Genomic DNA, 15,612 nt, shown 5'->3' with positions numbered 1-15,612 from the left:
TTGTTGACCTCCTATGTGATTATGGGGTCAATGTCATGAAGGTCGGAGTAATTATTAACTTCAGGTTCTTCACAGAAGATACCCTGAAAGTATCTAATAGCGGCTTCAGATACCTCTTTAGTCCCTTCTACCCATTGATAATTCTCATCCTGAATCTTGTTGATGCTCAATCTTTTTCGCATGTCCTTAATGACATTATGAAAGTAAGCTGAGTTAGAATCACCTTCAGTGAACCACTTCACCCTTGCTTTCTGTCTAAGAATAGCATCTTGGATTTTAAGATACTTTATATAGTCCGCTCTAGTTTTGTTGAGATTGGATCTTCCAGCTCCATCATTATCAGAGATCATTAAACCTTCAAGCCTAATCAACTCACTTTCTAGTCTTTTATGCTCTTCATGGATATCTCCAAATGTTTCTCTGGACCATGTGCTAAGTTTGGAGGCAGTTAACTTTAGCTTATGGTGCAGATTCCACATGGGATTACCAAAGCATGCATCATCCCAAATATTGTTAATGACTTCCATGAATCCTTCATGATCAGTCAAGAAATTGAGGAATTTAAAATACCTCACAAACTGGTCAGAAGTAGATTTAAAATGTGCTAATAGAGGAACATGATCAAAACATGCACTAGCTAAATGATTAACAATAGTTCCATTATATAAGTCAAACCATTTAGAATTGAATACCATTCTATCGAGCCTTTTCCAAATAGTATCAGGTGCCCCTCTATTATTGCACCAAGTGAATTTATTCCCCACATAGTTTTAACCTTCTAGCTTTCGTGTCTTTAGAAATGTTTGAAAAATATGTATTTCTAGCTTTTTTCAAAAATAGTAGATGACAATTTGTTTTTGTGTATATGTGTATTATATACATAAAACATATATGTATTCAACCAGTGTCCCCATGGGACCTTTACTCTTTAGGGTTCCAAGCAAAATATACCCATTTTCAATATATATACGCTTATATATTCAGAATTTTGCCAAAGTTAACGAGGTTCGATGACCCCTCTTCTATATGAATACACACACACACACATTTTGACTAAAAAATAAAATTAATTTTGACCAACCAGCCAATTTTGTATTTTGCCGTAATATTTCTTGTGTAATTTAATTGTCGTTATCTACTACTCCCTCTATCTCAAATTTGTTATGTGTTTGTCCTGATTTTCTTATCATATTTGTTTTCCTATCTCTAGAAGGAAAGGACAATATATTTACCATAATTGAGTTTTCCTTCTTTTAGAAGGAAACTATAAATCTCCCATATTTGGCTAATCCTTTTTTTGGTAGGAAAAAGTTTGGACTTCTATAAATTGAGGATCCTTCCTTCTTATTCAATAGCATCCACAATGTAGTCATATAGGGTTTGAGAGTCGTGTTTAGGGGGAGAACTTTATGGGACAAGTGTTAGTGTGTCACTTGTATTTGCCTCTTCGTGAGGTTGTTCTCTCGATATTTGTACTCTCTTTTATTATAGTAGATTGCTCATCTCCGCTTGTGGACGTAGGTCAATTGACCTAACCATGTTAAATGTTTGTCTCTTTTGGTATATTTCTCTTTTGTTATCTGATTTATCGTCGTTCAAGTGTTGCTTTACTAGCTTCCGCATGACACCTGATTTTTTTCGTTCCTAACAAGTGGTATCAGAGTCTTGGTTATTTATCCGGATTGTTACAGAATGGAGGAGAATATGATCAAGATGGTATGTTTAAATGAGAGAAATTATAATATTTGGAGAAGCAAGATGAAAGATTTGTTATTCGTGAAGAAAATGCATCTACCCATTTTTGCAGCTCATAAACCCGAGAGTATATCTGATGAAAATTGGAATTTCGAGCAACAACAAGTATGTGTATGTATATGATAATGGGTTGAAGATAATGTTCGCAACCATATTATGAATGAGACACATGCGAGATCATTGTGGGAAAAGCTAGAGACTCTTTATGCTTCAAAAACTGGGAACAACAAGTTGTTCCTGCTAAAGCAATTGATGTCCTTTAAATACAAGGAAAATAGCCCTATCCTTGATCACATAAATGATTTTCAGGGCGTCCTTGATCAGCTGTATAGAATGGTAGTTAATTTTGATGATGAGATACAAGGACTTTGGCTTCTTAATATTCTGCCAGACTCTTGGAAAACTCTTCGTGTTTCTTTAACAAATTCATCTCTTGGAGGTAAGGTGACCATGGAATATGCCAAGAGTGGTGTGTTCAATGAGGAAGTAAGTAGAAAATCTCAGGGTTAGTTCTCACAAGCAGATATCTTTGTTACAGAAGACCGAGGGAGAGATAGAACAAGATGCTCGAGGAATAGAGGTAAAAGTAGAAGTAAGTCAAGGTCCAAATACCATAATATTACATGCAACCATTATGGCAAGAAAGGACACATTAAAAGGTTTTGCCACAAGTTGAAGCAAGACACTAGAGAAGGAAAGAAAGTTGATAACGAGAACAATGTTGCTGCCATTGTTCGAGATGACCTTCTTTTTGCTTATGATGAAAACGTCATCAATTTGGTATCCCATGAGACGAGCTGGATAGTAGATTCTGGAGCTACCTCACATGTCAGACCAAGAAAAGACTTTTTCTCATCTTATACTCCTGTTGATTCTGGAGTGTTAAAGATGGGCAATGCCAGTAAAGTTAAGGTGTTTGGCGTTGACACAGTTTGTTTGAAAACTAATAATAGTTCAACGTTAGTTCTTCAAGATGTCAAGCATGCTCTAGGCTTTCCTTTCAATTCGATCTCCGCAGGAAGATTAGAGGATGAAGGTTACCATAATGCCCTCTTTAATGTCCAATGGAAGCTCATCAAGAGCTCGTTAGTAGTGGCTCGAGGAGTCAAGTCTGGTCATTTATATGTGACATGGGGTTTTATTCTTAATAACTCCATAAATCTGGTAAAAAGTGACACTTTATCAGAATTGTGGCACAGAAGATTGAGTCATATGAGTGAGAGGGGGATTACGTGTTTGGCTAAGAAAAGTTTTCTTTCTAGAGTGAAACAAGCAAAGCTGAAAAGGTGTATCCATTATTTAGCTGGCAAACAGAAAAGTGTTTCCTTTTATTGCCATCCTCACTCAAGAAAACCCGATTTATTGGAGCTAGTACACTCTGATTTGTGTGGTTCTTTTAAAGTAAAGTCAAAAGGTGGCGCACTTTACTTTGTGATCTTCAATGATGATCATTCTTGTAAGCTCTGGGTGTATTCTTTGAAATCTAAAGATCAAGCACTTGGCATATTTAAAGAATTTCAGGCCTTAGCTGAGAGACATACGGGGAAAAAATTAAAATGTATTCACACTGACAATGGAGGTGAATATTGTGGTCCTTTTGATAACTATTGTAAGGAACAAGGAATTCGTCATTAGAAAACTCCGCCCAAAATACCTTAATGAATGGTTTGGTAGAGAAGATGAATAGAACTCTAGTTGAAGATGTCTGCTTTCAGAGGCTAAACTTCCAAATACATTTTGGGCGGAAGCACTTATCACTGTTGTCTATGTTATCAATTTGTTTCCTACTGTTGCTTTGGATGGTGATGTCCTAGACAGAGTTTGGTTTACCAAAGATGTTTCTTATGATCAACTGAGAGTTTTTGGGTGTAAAGCTTTTGTGTATGTTCTTAAAGATGAAAGATCGAAACTGGATGTCAAAACTAAGCAGTGCATCTTTATCGGTTATGGTCAAGATGAGTTTGAGTATCGTTTTTATGATCCAGTTGACAATAAACTTATTAGAAGTTGTGATGCAATATTCTTTGAAGACTAGACTATTGAAGATATTGACAAAGCTGAGAAGATAGATTCTCAGAGTAATGAGAGTTTAGTTGATATTGTCCAGTTTCTATTGCTAAGACACCTATTGCACATGAAGGAACTTAAGACAATGATGGAGATAGTGATCAAGATCAAAATTATCATCATGGTGTAGATGTTATGGATGCTCCATTTGATGAAGTTGTGGTTGATAATCAACCAATTCCTGCTCAGGTAACTACTTCGAATGCTCCTGAAACCTCTCTTAGAAGATCTACAAGGGAGAAGCAAAAATCCATGTGTTATCCTCCTGATGAGTATGTACTTTTGACTGACATGGGAGAACCTGAGAATTATGATGAAGCCATGCAAGATACTCACAAAGATCAGTGGATCGAAGTCATGGAAGATGAGATGAAGTCACTCCATGAGAATGTCACATATGAGTTAGTGAAATTGTCGTAAGAGAGCTTTATCTAACAAATGAATATTCAGAATAAAGCAAGATAACCATACCTCTGCACCTAGGTACACGACGAAATTAGTTGTTAAAGGTTTTGGCCAGAAGAAGGGAGTTAACTTTGATAAAATTTTCTCTCCTGTTGTGAAGATATCTTCTATTCGTGTGGTTCTAAGCTTAGCCACAAGTCTAGATTTAGAGGTTGAGCAGATAAATGTCAAGATTGTTTTTCTTCATGGTGATTTAGATGAGGAGATTTATATGGAGCAGCCTGAAGATTTCGTAGCTGGATGGAGGAGGAGTTTGTTGGGCCCATGCCTATATTGTCCAGCCAAAGGCCCAATGGCCTAATCCTATTCTCTTTTGGTTTTCATTCCTATTCGGAATTGGATTCGGTGTTTATTCCTATTTTGAGTGAGTTTTGGCTTTACGAGAAAGCACAACTCATGATCTATAAATAGGACAACCTTGGAAAATTGTTCTATGCTCATTGATACAAGTTTTTGAAAGACTTAAACACATAAGAGGGACATTTGAGAGAACTTTCATCAAGAGAGAAGAGAGAAGAAAAATATTTGTTTTTGCTGCAGATTTTTTGTTCCGACCAGCCAACTTCAAATCACATTTTTCGATTCGTTAATTGTTGTATCGAGCTGAAATTTTGACTGAGTGTTCGTAACATCTTGGTCTTTGACTTGAACGATGAAGATCGGATTTGGAGGCCCGTAGCATCTGATTTCGAGCCTCGAATAGCAGCTTTGTTTTTTTTGGTGGATTCTCCTTTTTCTTCAATTGATTAGTTGTTGCTCTTATTGCCTCGTGTTTTGCACTTGTTGTTTAGCCAATTTGGAAAACTTTTGTAACTTTTTTTATTGTTATAATGCAACTTTTTGGATTTTTGTGATCCCCTGGTTTTTACCTTCGATTTGAAGGGTTTTCCATGTTAAAATTTGGTGTTCTTTATCTTCTTTCTTTATTCTCGGGTTTGCCTCTTCCTCGACATAACAGTGGTATTAGAGCGATATTTAAAACAGGTTCATCTTGGCGGGTTCGGTTCTAGCAGCAACATATTTGACGATAATCATGATTTTTGTCTGAAAATTTTGACCGATGTGCTACACACATTGAGACAAACTTTGTGGTATAGATTTGGAGATGCGACCTGTTGAAGATTATGTGAAGAAGGTGGATCAAGTTTGTTTTGTCAGAAAATTCAAGCCAAGGGGGAGAATTGTTATGTGTTTGTCCTGATTTTCTTATCATATTTGATTTTCCTATCTCTAGAAGGAAAGGACAATATATTTACCATAATTGAGTTTTCCTTCTTTTAGAAGGAAACTATAAATCTCCCCCATATTTGGCTAGTCCTTTTTTTGGTAGGAAAAAGTTTGGACTTCTATAAATTAAGGATCCTTCCTTCTCATTCAGTAGCATCTACAATGTAGTCATATTGAGGTTTGAAAGTCGTGTTTAGGAGGGAGAACTTTACAAGACAAGTGTTAGCGTGTCACTTGTGTTTGCCTCTTCATGAGGTTGTTCTCTCGATATTTCTACTCTCTTTTATTATAATGGATTGCTTATCTCCGCTAGTGGACGTAGGTCAATTGACCGAACTATGTTAAATATTTGTCTCTTTTGGTATATTTCTCTTTTATTGTGTGATTTATCGTCGTTCAAGTGTTGCTTTACTAGTTTCTGCATGACACCTTTTTTTCGGTCCTAACAAAATTATCTGTCGTGTTTCTCTTTTACACGCCCCTTAAGAAATATTAGTTAGGAAATAGATTCGACTATTTTACCCTTATTTATGTCTTAAGATAAAATCTTCATTCATTGGATATTTATTCAAGAATAATTACTAATAAGGGTAAAAAAGGAAAAAAATAATTAATTTTGTATTGAACTTCTAAAATAATAAATAATTTGAGATAATTATTTTTAATAATCACACTGATAATATCAGACGATGGGATTAGTACGAGAACTGACTACAAATACTCTATCCCCTTATTCAAAGGGGACATGATGATAAGGTCAAACAATAAAGTTAAAAGTGAAAGAAGTAGTAGTACAATTTGAATTAGCATATAAAGTGTGTCTCTCACACATATTTGTGGATCCATATCTTATATATTTAGGTTTATAAAATTTTGGGACTCACACAGTTGTGAGACAAAAAAAAGACCTCACACAACTAATGTCAATTGTGTGAGACACAAAATAAAAAATTCCATTAAATATAATCAATTTCTTTTATTGTTAACTGTACGATCATGCAATAATTTATTTGCAGAATTTCCTATTTTTTTAAATATTATTATGTACTCCCTCACCAAACCTCAAATGGTCCACTTCCTCTAAGCCACCAATTCCTTTCTTTCTTTGGAGTTTGGTCACTTCAAAATTTTAATTTAATTACTTTTCCAATTTCCATTAATGCTTTATATGCATATTCTGAGATGCCAATTCTAAACCACTAAAATCCAATAAAGTTTTTAACACACACTAAAACTAAAGTGCAACAACCTTTACATTTTCTGTGTAATTTCAAAAAGGGTATCAGAACTTCTAAAATTCTATCGTGAGAAAACCCTTTTTTATATGTTTTCAGCAAAGTAAAAATTCCACATTTCCCAGAGTGGCGTACACAAATTTCCGTAAGCGATGTCAATATTTAAAAAAGTAAATAAATAAATAAATTATTGTAACGGCAAGTGGTATTATTTTTTATTTATTATTTGTACATACAAATTACGAAAAAAATTCAACGAAATAGTATCACGTGACAAAACTTCAATCAAGATATCTACGCCCGTGAAACTACTTTTTGCCATTCCTGAAATCCAGCTAAACACACACTTCACCTTCAATTACTACAAAGACTATGTTTCCTTCACTAGTTGACCAAGTAGACTTTTAAGCAGTATACTCATTACTCAATATCTAATTATCTATTATGTGCAAGTGCAACTATGTTATAAATTTATGATTTGGTAAAGCGGAAAATGAAAGAATAACGAAGATGAGATAATCATACTAATAAACAGATAGTATCACATTTAAAATACATTATGGTCCAATTAGGCCTTACCATCACCGAGAAATATTGTAGGATGATTAGGATATATTTTAATCCATAATTAAAGGTTTTAATTTTTGGGGTAATTAAGAAACTTACGATAGGAAGTTCTTTCCCCTTTAATGGCTATCCGATGGCGGAATTAGAATTTTTACTAAAGAGGGGGTCAAAATATAAATCCACGAAGCCAAGATGTGTCAATATATATTATATATACATAACAATAAAAGTTACCTAGTATACAATGTAATTTTCCAATAAAAAGGTGTCGATAAACACCCCTTAAGACATGTGGCTCCGCAGCCGATGACCTATATTTTAGATGGCTAAACCAGAAAAAAGAACAGTCTTATATACCTTGGTGTGGCAACTGGGCAAAACATATCGTATATGAATCAGGTCGAAAAAGGATTATACAAAACGGATAAAATATTTGATACTTTTATATTTAATATGGATAGAAAATAGGTTAATTTGCGGATAATATGAATGCTCATATTATCCAATTTTCTTGAATAGGATAACTTATGGGAGAATTTCTAGGCTTCTAAATTTAAGGAACCTCTACTTTGATCTTTGCAATTGTAATAATTAAACTCATTGGTTATTCAGTGAATATCTATTTCTTAAGTGAATAATATGGATATCATCCATATTTGATCCATTTTTAAAAAGTCAATTATCTAAAACGGATAATATAAATGGATAATTATTTTTTTAATCTATTTTTTCACCACTAGTCTAACCTATGGAAAAGAAAAACAAAATGGACTTTATTTACTTGCTCAAATTACAATTTTTAAAAAGTTGATTCCTTTCCTAGAAATTCTTTTCCACTTTAATTCATTTCCCCTCCATTTCCCTTCAATTATGGAGCACAAATAAATGCCACTTGAAAACTCATAGGACCCCCAAAAAACTAGGCAAATTGATCATCATTATCTTCTTCTTCTTTCTTTCAAAAGCTCCTCTCCACAATTAGAACAAATTAAAACTAGAAAAAATTATCAAATGGCAAGTCATTACCAAAAACCTCATGCTATTTTGATTCCATATCCATATCAAGGTCACATTACCCCTTTTGTATATTTAGCCATAAAACTTGCTTCTCATGGCTTTACAATTACTTTTGTAAACACACATTATATTCATTCCAAGATTTCGAATTCACAAACACAACGACATAGTAATAAAGATGATCTTTTTGCTAAGGCTCGTGAAAATGGGCTTGACATACGTTATGCAACGGTCAACGACGGTTTTCCTTTGGGATTTGATAGGTCTTTAAATCATGACCAATTTGTTGAAGGACTTTTACATGTATTTTCAGCACATTTTGATGAAGTTGTTGGGAATTTGGTTAAGTCTGATCCACCTGTGACGTGTTTGATTGCTGATACTTTCTATGTTTGGCCATTGATGATTGCTGAGAAGTATAATTTGGTGTATGTTTCGTTTTGGACAGAGCCTGCTTTGGTTTTAACTCTTTATTATCATATGGAACTTCTCAAGAAAAATGGCCATTTTGCTTCTCAAGGTATAGTGCCCCTTTACTTTCAACTTTCTTTTTTACTTTTTTTTTAATAAATTTATGAGTGGATTGGCTCGGTTATCTCTGCAATCAGAGGCGGACCTAGGAGTTGAAGGTCGGGTATACCTTTACGTTCAACCAATCTCTGCTTTGTATGTGGAGTGCCACTATTAGTATATCAATATTTTCTAAACATATATACAATGTATATATGAAATTTGTGTTGAACTTCTGGGTGTCGGTGACGCTTCTCTTTATAACGTAGGTCTGCCTCTGTCTGCAACCCTACCTCTTTTATCATGGAGCGATTATTTAGAGGACTTAGGTGGTAATTTACGCTCTTTTGCTCTAGATTATGAAGCTTATCTCACCTTGTTAGAGGTCTTTCACTGGACGATCTTGTTCCCTACTATTTTGAGGTCACATCTAGTAATTTTGAGTTTGAAGCCCATTAATATCGCTTTCGGGGCCCACACTGAAATTGTGTTATACTCCCAGATATGCAATTGCCTATCTTTTGAAAGTGTCATTCGATATTGCTTCGGAAAATATATATATATGTGTATTTTTCTAAGAAATAATATTAATTTATACAATAGGTCTACACTGCTATTAAAAATAACACGGAGTAAGTATCAATCAAAAACTAAAATTTTAAAATCAATCAACATGGTGTTAGATTTTCTTTTTCTTATTTTAGATTAAAATTTACTTACAAACACGAATTGTATTAATGGACCAACACAATTTGTGGGTCTTCCCTTATTTTTTATTGTTTTTGTCCTGTTTTTAGGTGGTGGGCATTGTGGGATCCCATGAAAGTTTGGTGGTAATAAATAATAATGGTGGTTGGTTGAGACACCAACCTCCATTTGATTTCAGAACAGACAACTTGTATTTTCTAAAAATAATTTCTTCTTAAAGAGTAGACATTTTGTTGTTTTGTTTTCAGAATACAGTCATGGCACTTAGTTGAGATAAGTGGCAGTGTATTTCGTATTCACATAGAGTTTGGGAAAGGACCGGAATCCAAGGGATGGTGATATAGACAATCTATCCTCATACAAGCATTAGTGGCTGCTTTGACAGCTTAAACCCGTGACCTATAGGCCATACAGAGACAACTTTTAGTAAAAATTGCACGGGGCGTCCTATTTGGTCGCCCCCATTTAACCTATACCCATTTTTTAAAAATATTTTAACTTGTACCCACTTTTTAAACAACATAAGCCTCCTTTCTCCTCCCCTTCTCCCAATGATCTCCATATCTCTCCGGAACTGTTTAACAATGTAATGGCTCGATTTAAGAGCTGTTTCTTCCAACCACTATTTCGCTATTAGTCTTTTTTGCTGCTTCTTCCGCTAAGGCACAGAAAAAATCTTCCCCATTTTATTCCATTTACAGCTTTGGAGACAGTGACTCTGCTTCTACTTCTGATCATTTAGCTGTTGTACTTGGTCTGCCTTCTTTACAACATTACACCAACGAAGGCGTTGAGTTCAAGTCCGGTATTAGTTTCATGACGCCTGGAGCAACAGTTATGAGTCCTTTTTGTTGAACCAATAGAAGGCTGAAGTTCGCCAGTTACAAACAAAAATTTCAGCTCTAGAGTTGAAGTTTGTCCGTTACAAAACAAAAACTTCAGCTCCGCCAGTTACAAAAACAAAAACTTCAGCAATTACAAACAAAAACTTCAGCAAATAGAGAAAAAAACTTCAGCTATTATGCTTAAATTCAGCAATTACAAATAAAAACTTCAGCACACTTGGTTCAACACACTTGCTATTCAGTCCCGTCTACTAGAATGCCGAAGTTTTGCGTGATTGCCTTTGTTACTTCAGCCTCATATGCTGAAATATGCGAAAAAGTGGGTACGGTTGCAATTTTTTTACAAAGCGGACACAAGTTAAAACGTGACCTAAAAGCAGGTATAAATGCAAATGCCCCCAACTTTTACTGTTACTCCAAGACTCCCTTCAGTTGATTGAGATGCCAATACTGATTGAGATGCAAATACAAAAGTTTTTGTGTGAAACATACTCCCTCCGATCCACAATAAGTGATTTTTTGTCCTTTTTTTTGTGGTCCAAAATATCAGATTTTTCCAGATTTCAAAAAATGAATTAATTATTTTTTTCCTACGTTACCCTTGGAGTAAATAGTGCTGGAATATTTATGATCAATTTTATTGCTAATTAATATTAAAATATGAATTTTTTAATTTATGTGAAAACAGCTAAAAAAAAATCAGTTATCGTGAGTCAATTCGTGTCTTTAATTATTTTTCTTGTTAGTCCTTTTTTTTCCTCCTCTTGTCTGTTAGTATTTACTTTGAGATTATAATAAGATAGGTGTTCACACTTGGAGATATTTTTTATAAGTAATAAATAGTACCTACTCTGTGAATTCCTTAAAATTAAATTAAATAAAATAGAATATTAGATTTAAAGTTTCGATTTTCTAATACATGTCAACTTCTTATCCAAATCTTTGTTCGTGTAATTGCTTATCTCTTTCATATGAAATTTAGTACTATTTAAACAAATTATTTATTATGCATTATCCCATGTTTATAGACCGAACACCTTTCTGTTAATTGAACATTTATCCTTTTGCATATTTCTCGAAAATAAACTTGGGCTAAAAATTATTTTAATCAGAGATCATTATCTTAACTTTTCATTTTACTGTTTAATAGCTGCCTTCTTTGACCTCCTAGCATAGCCTTGAGAGTTGACCCACTTGGTTCATTTAATATATTTTTTTCTTTTGAATTCGGACTATAGGATTAGAACAAAAAATTATAAATTTTCTAAGAAGAAAAATATTAAAAAGGTGACTAATCATTCTTATATTTAGAATCTAGCATTTATTCTAATAATGCTATGGTATTGAATGGTATTGGTGAGTGTATTTGAAAATTATTTGATGTTAATGATTAGCCATTTCAGCTTATGATTACATCACCAACCCAATACAATTTGGATATTTTGTTTTTTCTTTTCATTTGTCTAAGTATATGGTTAGAGAGGGTCACATAAATATTTGTTTTTTTCGGACTTCCTACTAGAAGGGAAGTTTTGGAGCAACGATAAAGTTGTCTTCGTGTGACCTACAGATAATGAGTTTGAACCGTGAAACAACTACAAATACTTGCACTAGGGTAAACTGTCTACATGATATTATTAGGCGACTCTTCTCCCAATCCTGCATAAATATGGAATACTTTGTGTATTTGGCTGCCCTTTTTTACTTCTGATCTAGGTAAACTCTTGAGAAAAGTGAGGGTGAATGATAGATACGTCAATATTTTCATAGACGAATAGAAAATAAATGACTGTAAATGACCTTCGTGAGCTGATAGTCTATTGGAAAAAATCTTTCTATTTTCATAATGTAGGAGTAAGGTCTGCGTACCCGCTATCCCCTCCAGATCCCACTCGTGCAATAAATTGGATTTGTTGTTGTTGTTGTATTCTTTCGTTTCACTTTCTATTGCTATAATTTTATAATTTGATTAAATTATATTTTTATTTATCAGATAATCGCAAGGACACTATAGATTATATACCAGGAGTTGAAGCAATTGAACCAAGGGATTTAATGTCATATCTTCAAGCAACTGATATTTGGACTGTAGTCCACAGGGTAATTTACAAAGCTTTTACAGATATTAAAAAGGCTGATATTATCATTTGTAATACAGTCCAAGAACTTGAATTTGATACTCTTTCAGCCCTAAACAAGAAACAGCCCACTTATGCTATTGGGCCCATTTTCCCATCTGGGCTTACTAAGGCCCCATTTAGTATTAGCCTATGGTCTGAGTCTGATTGCTCTCAATGGCTCAATAACAAGCCCAATACTTCAGTTTTATATGTCTCATTTGGTAGCTATGCTCATACTAGTAAAGAAGACATTTTGGAAATAGCCCATGGGCTTCAACTTAGTGGGGTGAACTTCATTTGGGTCCTAAGGCCCGATATCGTCAGCTCGGACGAGACCGATTTCTTGCCCGTTGGATTCGAGGAATGTATAAAAGATCGAGGGTTGATCGTGCCATGGTGTAAACAGATTGAAGTGATCTCACACCCTGCGATAGGTGGATTCTTGACTCACTGTGGATGGAACTCGACGTTGGAAAGCATATGGTGCGGTATACCGTTGATATGTTTTCCCTTGTTGACCGATCAATTTACTAATCGAAAATTAGTCGTTAATGATTGGAAGATCGGGATTAATCTCTGCGACAAAAAACGTGTCACGCACGAGGAAGTCGCCGAAAAGGTTAGTAATTTTATGTGTGGAGATAGTACTCAAGAGTTGAGAAAGGCAATGAAGGAAGTGAGGAAGACATTAGAGAATGCATTAGGACAAGATGGATCATCTGAGAAGAATTTTCATCAATTTATGGAAGATATTAAGGTCAATATTCGTAAACGGGCTGGGCTTTCCAATGGACATGTTAGTCCATTACACCAAAATGGTAATGGGCTGGCCCATTGAATCTTTGAAATCTAATGTTAACTGTAAACATTGGGCCAAAAGGCCCAAGTTAGGTGTAGGAGTTAGGACCATTGCATTTGGGTTGTGGTTCTCTCTTTTCTTTTTCGGCAATGCTGTGCTGCGTTATTTTCTTATCTTTGAATTTTATTTTGGTTTAGGAAAATTCAAGCCACTGAGTATAAATATTGTTTGTTCAATAAATATTTTAGATTGAGTTTATTTCAAAATTTCGAGATGATACAGTGAATACATCGTAAAGTTGTTATCTCGAAATTTTCATAAAATATTTACAAAAAGATCAAGACATTTCTCAAAGCCGAAGTGATAGAATGATGTTCTTCTCCAAGCTCAACTTGAAATGAAGTATAACCGGATATTTCTTGAAAATCAAATACTATAAGATCTATAAAATACTCGACTTTTGTGGATATCAAATATATTCCAAGAAGGTGCATATCATCCTACATTCAAGAAATATATTGCTTTAACACTCTAACTACAATAAACAATACGAAAAGAAAAACCAAGAAAACAAATAGAATCGTACTCACAATTATTAATAAAATCTATTGCAAAGCTGCTAAAAGAATTCCTGTTACTTAAAGATATAATTTCGATGTTATGAAGAAATGTATTTATTAGTTGCAGAACAATTGCACTATCTGTTTTATGGTATGCGATTTTTATAATTGACTTCAGATTCTAAATGCTCTTTTCAGTGTATCGACAGTGACATTTTTACTTGCTCGGCATAAAAAATCATAAAATATTAATTTCTTCAAAATGATCTGTCAAAATATGTAAATTTAAAAATGAAGAAATACAAGTATATCTTAAATCATTAGATTTTAAGCATTAATGATTACTTTTCTATTTGGTTTAGCTATAGGAATGGTTTCCAGAATAGATTTTGCAGGCAAACAACTTAAACTTTCCTACTCAATTTGGTGAAATATAAACCGTTTGACTATTGAATATGGGATTAACGTGGTGTAAAATGTTTTTATTTATTTATTTTTTATCATCGTTTTGTCTTGTGTGGTATGACAATATTAGCCCACGGTACCCATCAGCTAGTTTTGAACGACATATATAGAAAGTTAGGAACTTGTTTATCCGTAAAACGGTATAATTGAATTTATACGTGATTTCTAGATAAGTGAATTAATTTGATCCTGAAATAATAAAATAATTAAAGAAATACGCAATACTTAGCCTTGAAATGGAGACGAAATAGCAGAAACAGTAGTTCCAGGATCAAGGCTTCCGGGCACAACAAAAGTGAAATCAAAAAGCCGGAAGATAAAATTGTATTAAGCTTTGAATAGAGTATAGCGTCAATTTACTAGAAAATTCATGTCCCTTACAATGATAATTGAGATCACTATTTATAGCTACGTCTAGGGAAGGAGGTCCTAGGATCATGCCCTTTTTTAATGCCAATTATGAGGGCCATTGATAAAGATGTAACATCGAGTATAAATGTCAAATTCTTTGTAACGGGAAATCGTACTTAATGCCATGAAATATTCTCTATTAAATGCTACTGGGCGAAGAGTATTTATTACATCCTTATGAGCGTTATTCTTCTCGGTGACTGGCGGAACAGTTGCCTTCGGTCTTGGACATCCCCCCGTCTTGAGTTCCACGTGTCCTTCTTTTGGACTGCCACGTGGCATAGCATATTTTACCTTATACAGATAGTCCCCCTACTTTCCGGTGATATAACTTTGTGTTACCGGAAAGTTGGTAGAAATACTCTTTTGGCGGGGATTACTATAACTCCCTCTGAAGGCTTCTAATGGTTGGTTAAATGCACGTCTCTCCGCATTTAATGCCCCGAATACGCGTCATCTCATAATTCAGTACAGCTTTTGCCGATTATCGAGGTGATCGTAGCCATGAATTTAGCCGCCAAAACTTTTATTTATACGCATCAACCTTCTCCCTTTATATTCCACAATTTTTCAAGCTTTCCTTATACGACTTGCATCCTACTCTTCAATTTTTCTCTAATTCTCTTCAAGCGAAAAACCTTTTCCTTCTTCCATACAATGGCTTCTTCCTCAAAGAATACTAGTTCTTCAAAAAACAAGAACAAGGCCGAGGACTCTGCTCCTCCAATAGTAAGCTCCATCATTCCTAGAAGTCTTGTTACCACAAAAGACTTCGAAGAGAAATTTCCTTCTGATAACCCTCGTACATGGGCCGTCAGTAGGTACCCTTATTCTATCCGTCCTTCCTATTGTGAAGGAAGA

At 34.4% G+C, this 15,612-nt stretch overlaps 2 protein-coding genes across 2 annotated transcripts; one reads left to right on the top strand and one right to left on the bottom strand.

The window, feature by feature from the left end:
- Nucleotides 1-11: 11 nt before the first annotated feature.
- On the bottom strand, nt 12-695 carry LOC104248190 (uncharacterized). The gene has a single exon (XM_009804397.2). It carries the CDS (start codon nt 693-695, stop codon nt 12-14), a length of 684 nt encoding a protein of 227 aa, XP_009802699.2.
- Nucleotides 696-8,229: 7,534 nt separating this feature from the next.
- LOC104248188 (UDP-glycosyltransferase 86A1) lies at nt 8,230-13,603 on the top strand. The gene is made up of 2 exons (XM_009804396.2): nt 8,230-8,853; nt 12,390-13,603. The coding sequence occupies exons 1-2, from the start codon at nt 8,328-8,330 to the stop codon at nt 13,352-13,354; spliced, it is 1,491 nt and encodes a 496-aa protein (XP_009802698.1). The 5' UTR covers nt 8,230-8,327; the 3' UTR covers nt 13,355-13,603.
- Nucleotides 13,604-15,612: the final 2,009 nt, after the last annotated feature.

This window comes from Nicotiana sylvestris, chromosome 7, assembly GCF_000393655.2.
Source record: "Nicotiana sylvestris chromosome 7, ASM39365v2, whole genome shotgun sequence".
In the NCBI taxonomy this organism is placed as follows: Eukaryota; Viridiplantae; Streptophyta; class Magnoliopsida; order Solanales; family Solanaceae; genus Nicotiana; species Nicotiana sylvestris.
This window is presented reverse-complemented; position numbering and strand designations above follow the sequence as displayed.

What these genes read in the sequence shown, in the direction of transcription:
- LOC104248190 (XM_009804397.2), bottom strand. Translation starts at nt 695, where the DNA reads ATGGTATTCAATTCTAAATGGTTTGACTTATATAATGGAACTATTGTT.
- LOC104248188 (XM_009804396.2), top strand. Translation starts at nt 8,328, where the DNA reads ATGGCAAGTCATTACCAAAAACCTCATGCTATTTTGATTCCATATCCA. An exon ending in TGGCCATTTTGCTTCTCAAG is followed by an intron (nt 8,854 to 12,389) that starts GTATAGTGCCCC and finishes TTTATTTATCAG; the next exon opens with ATAATCGCAAGGACACTATA.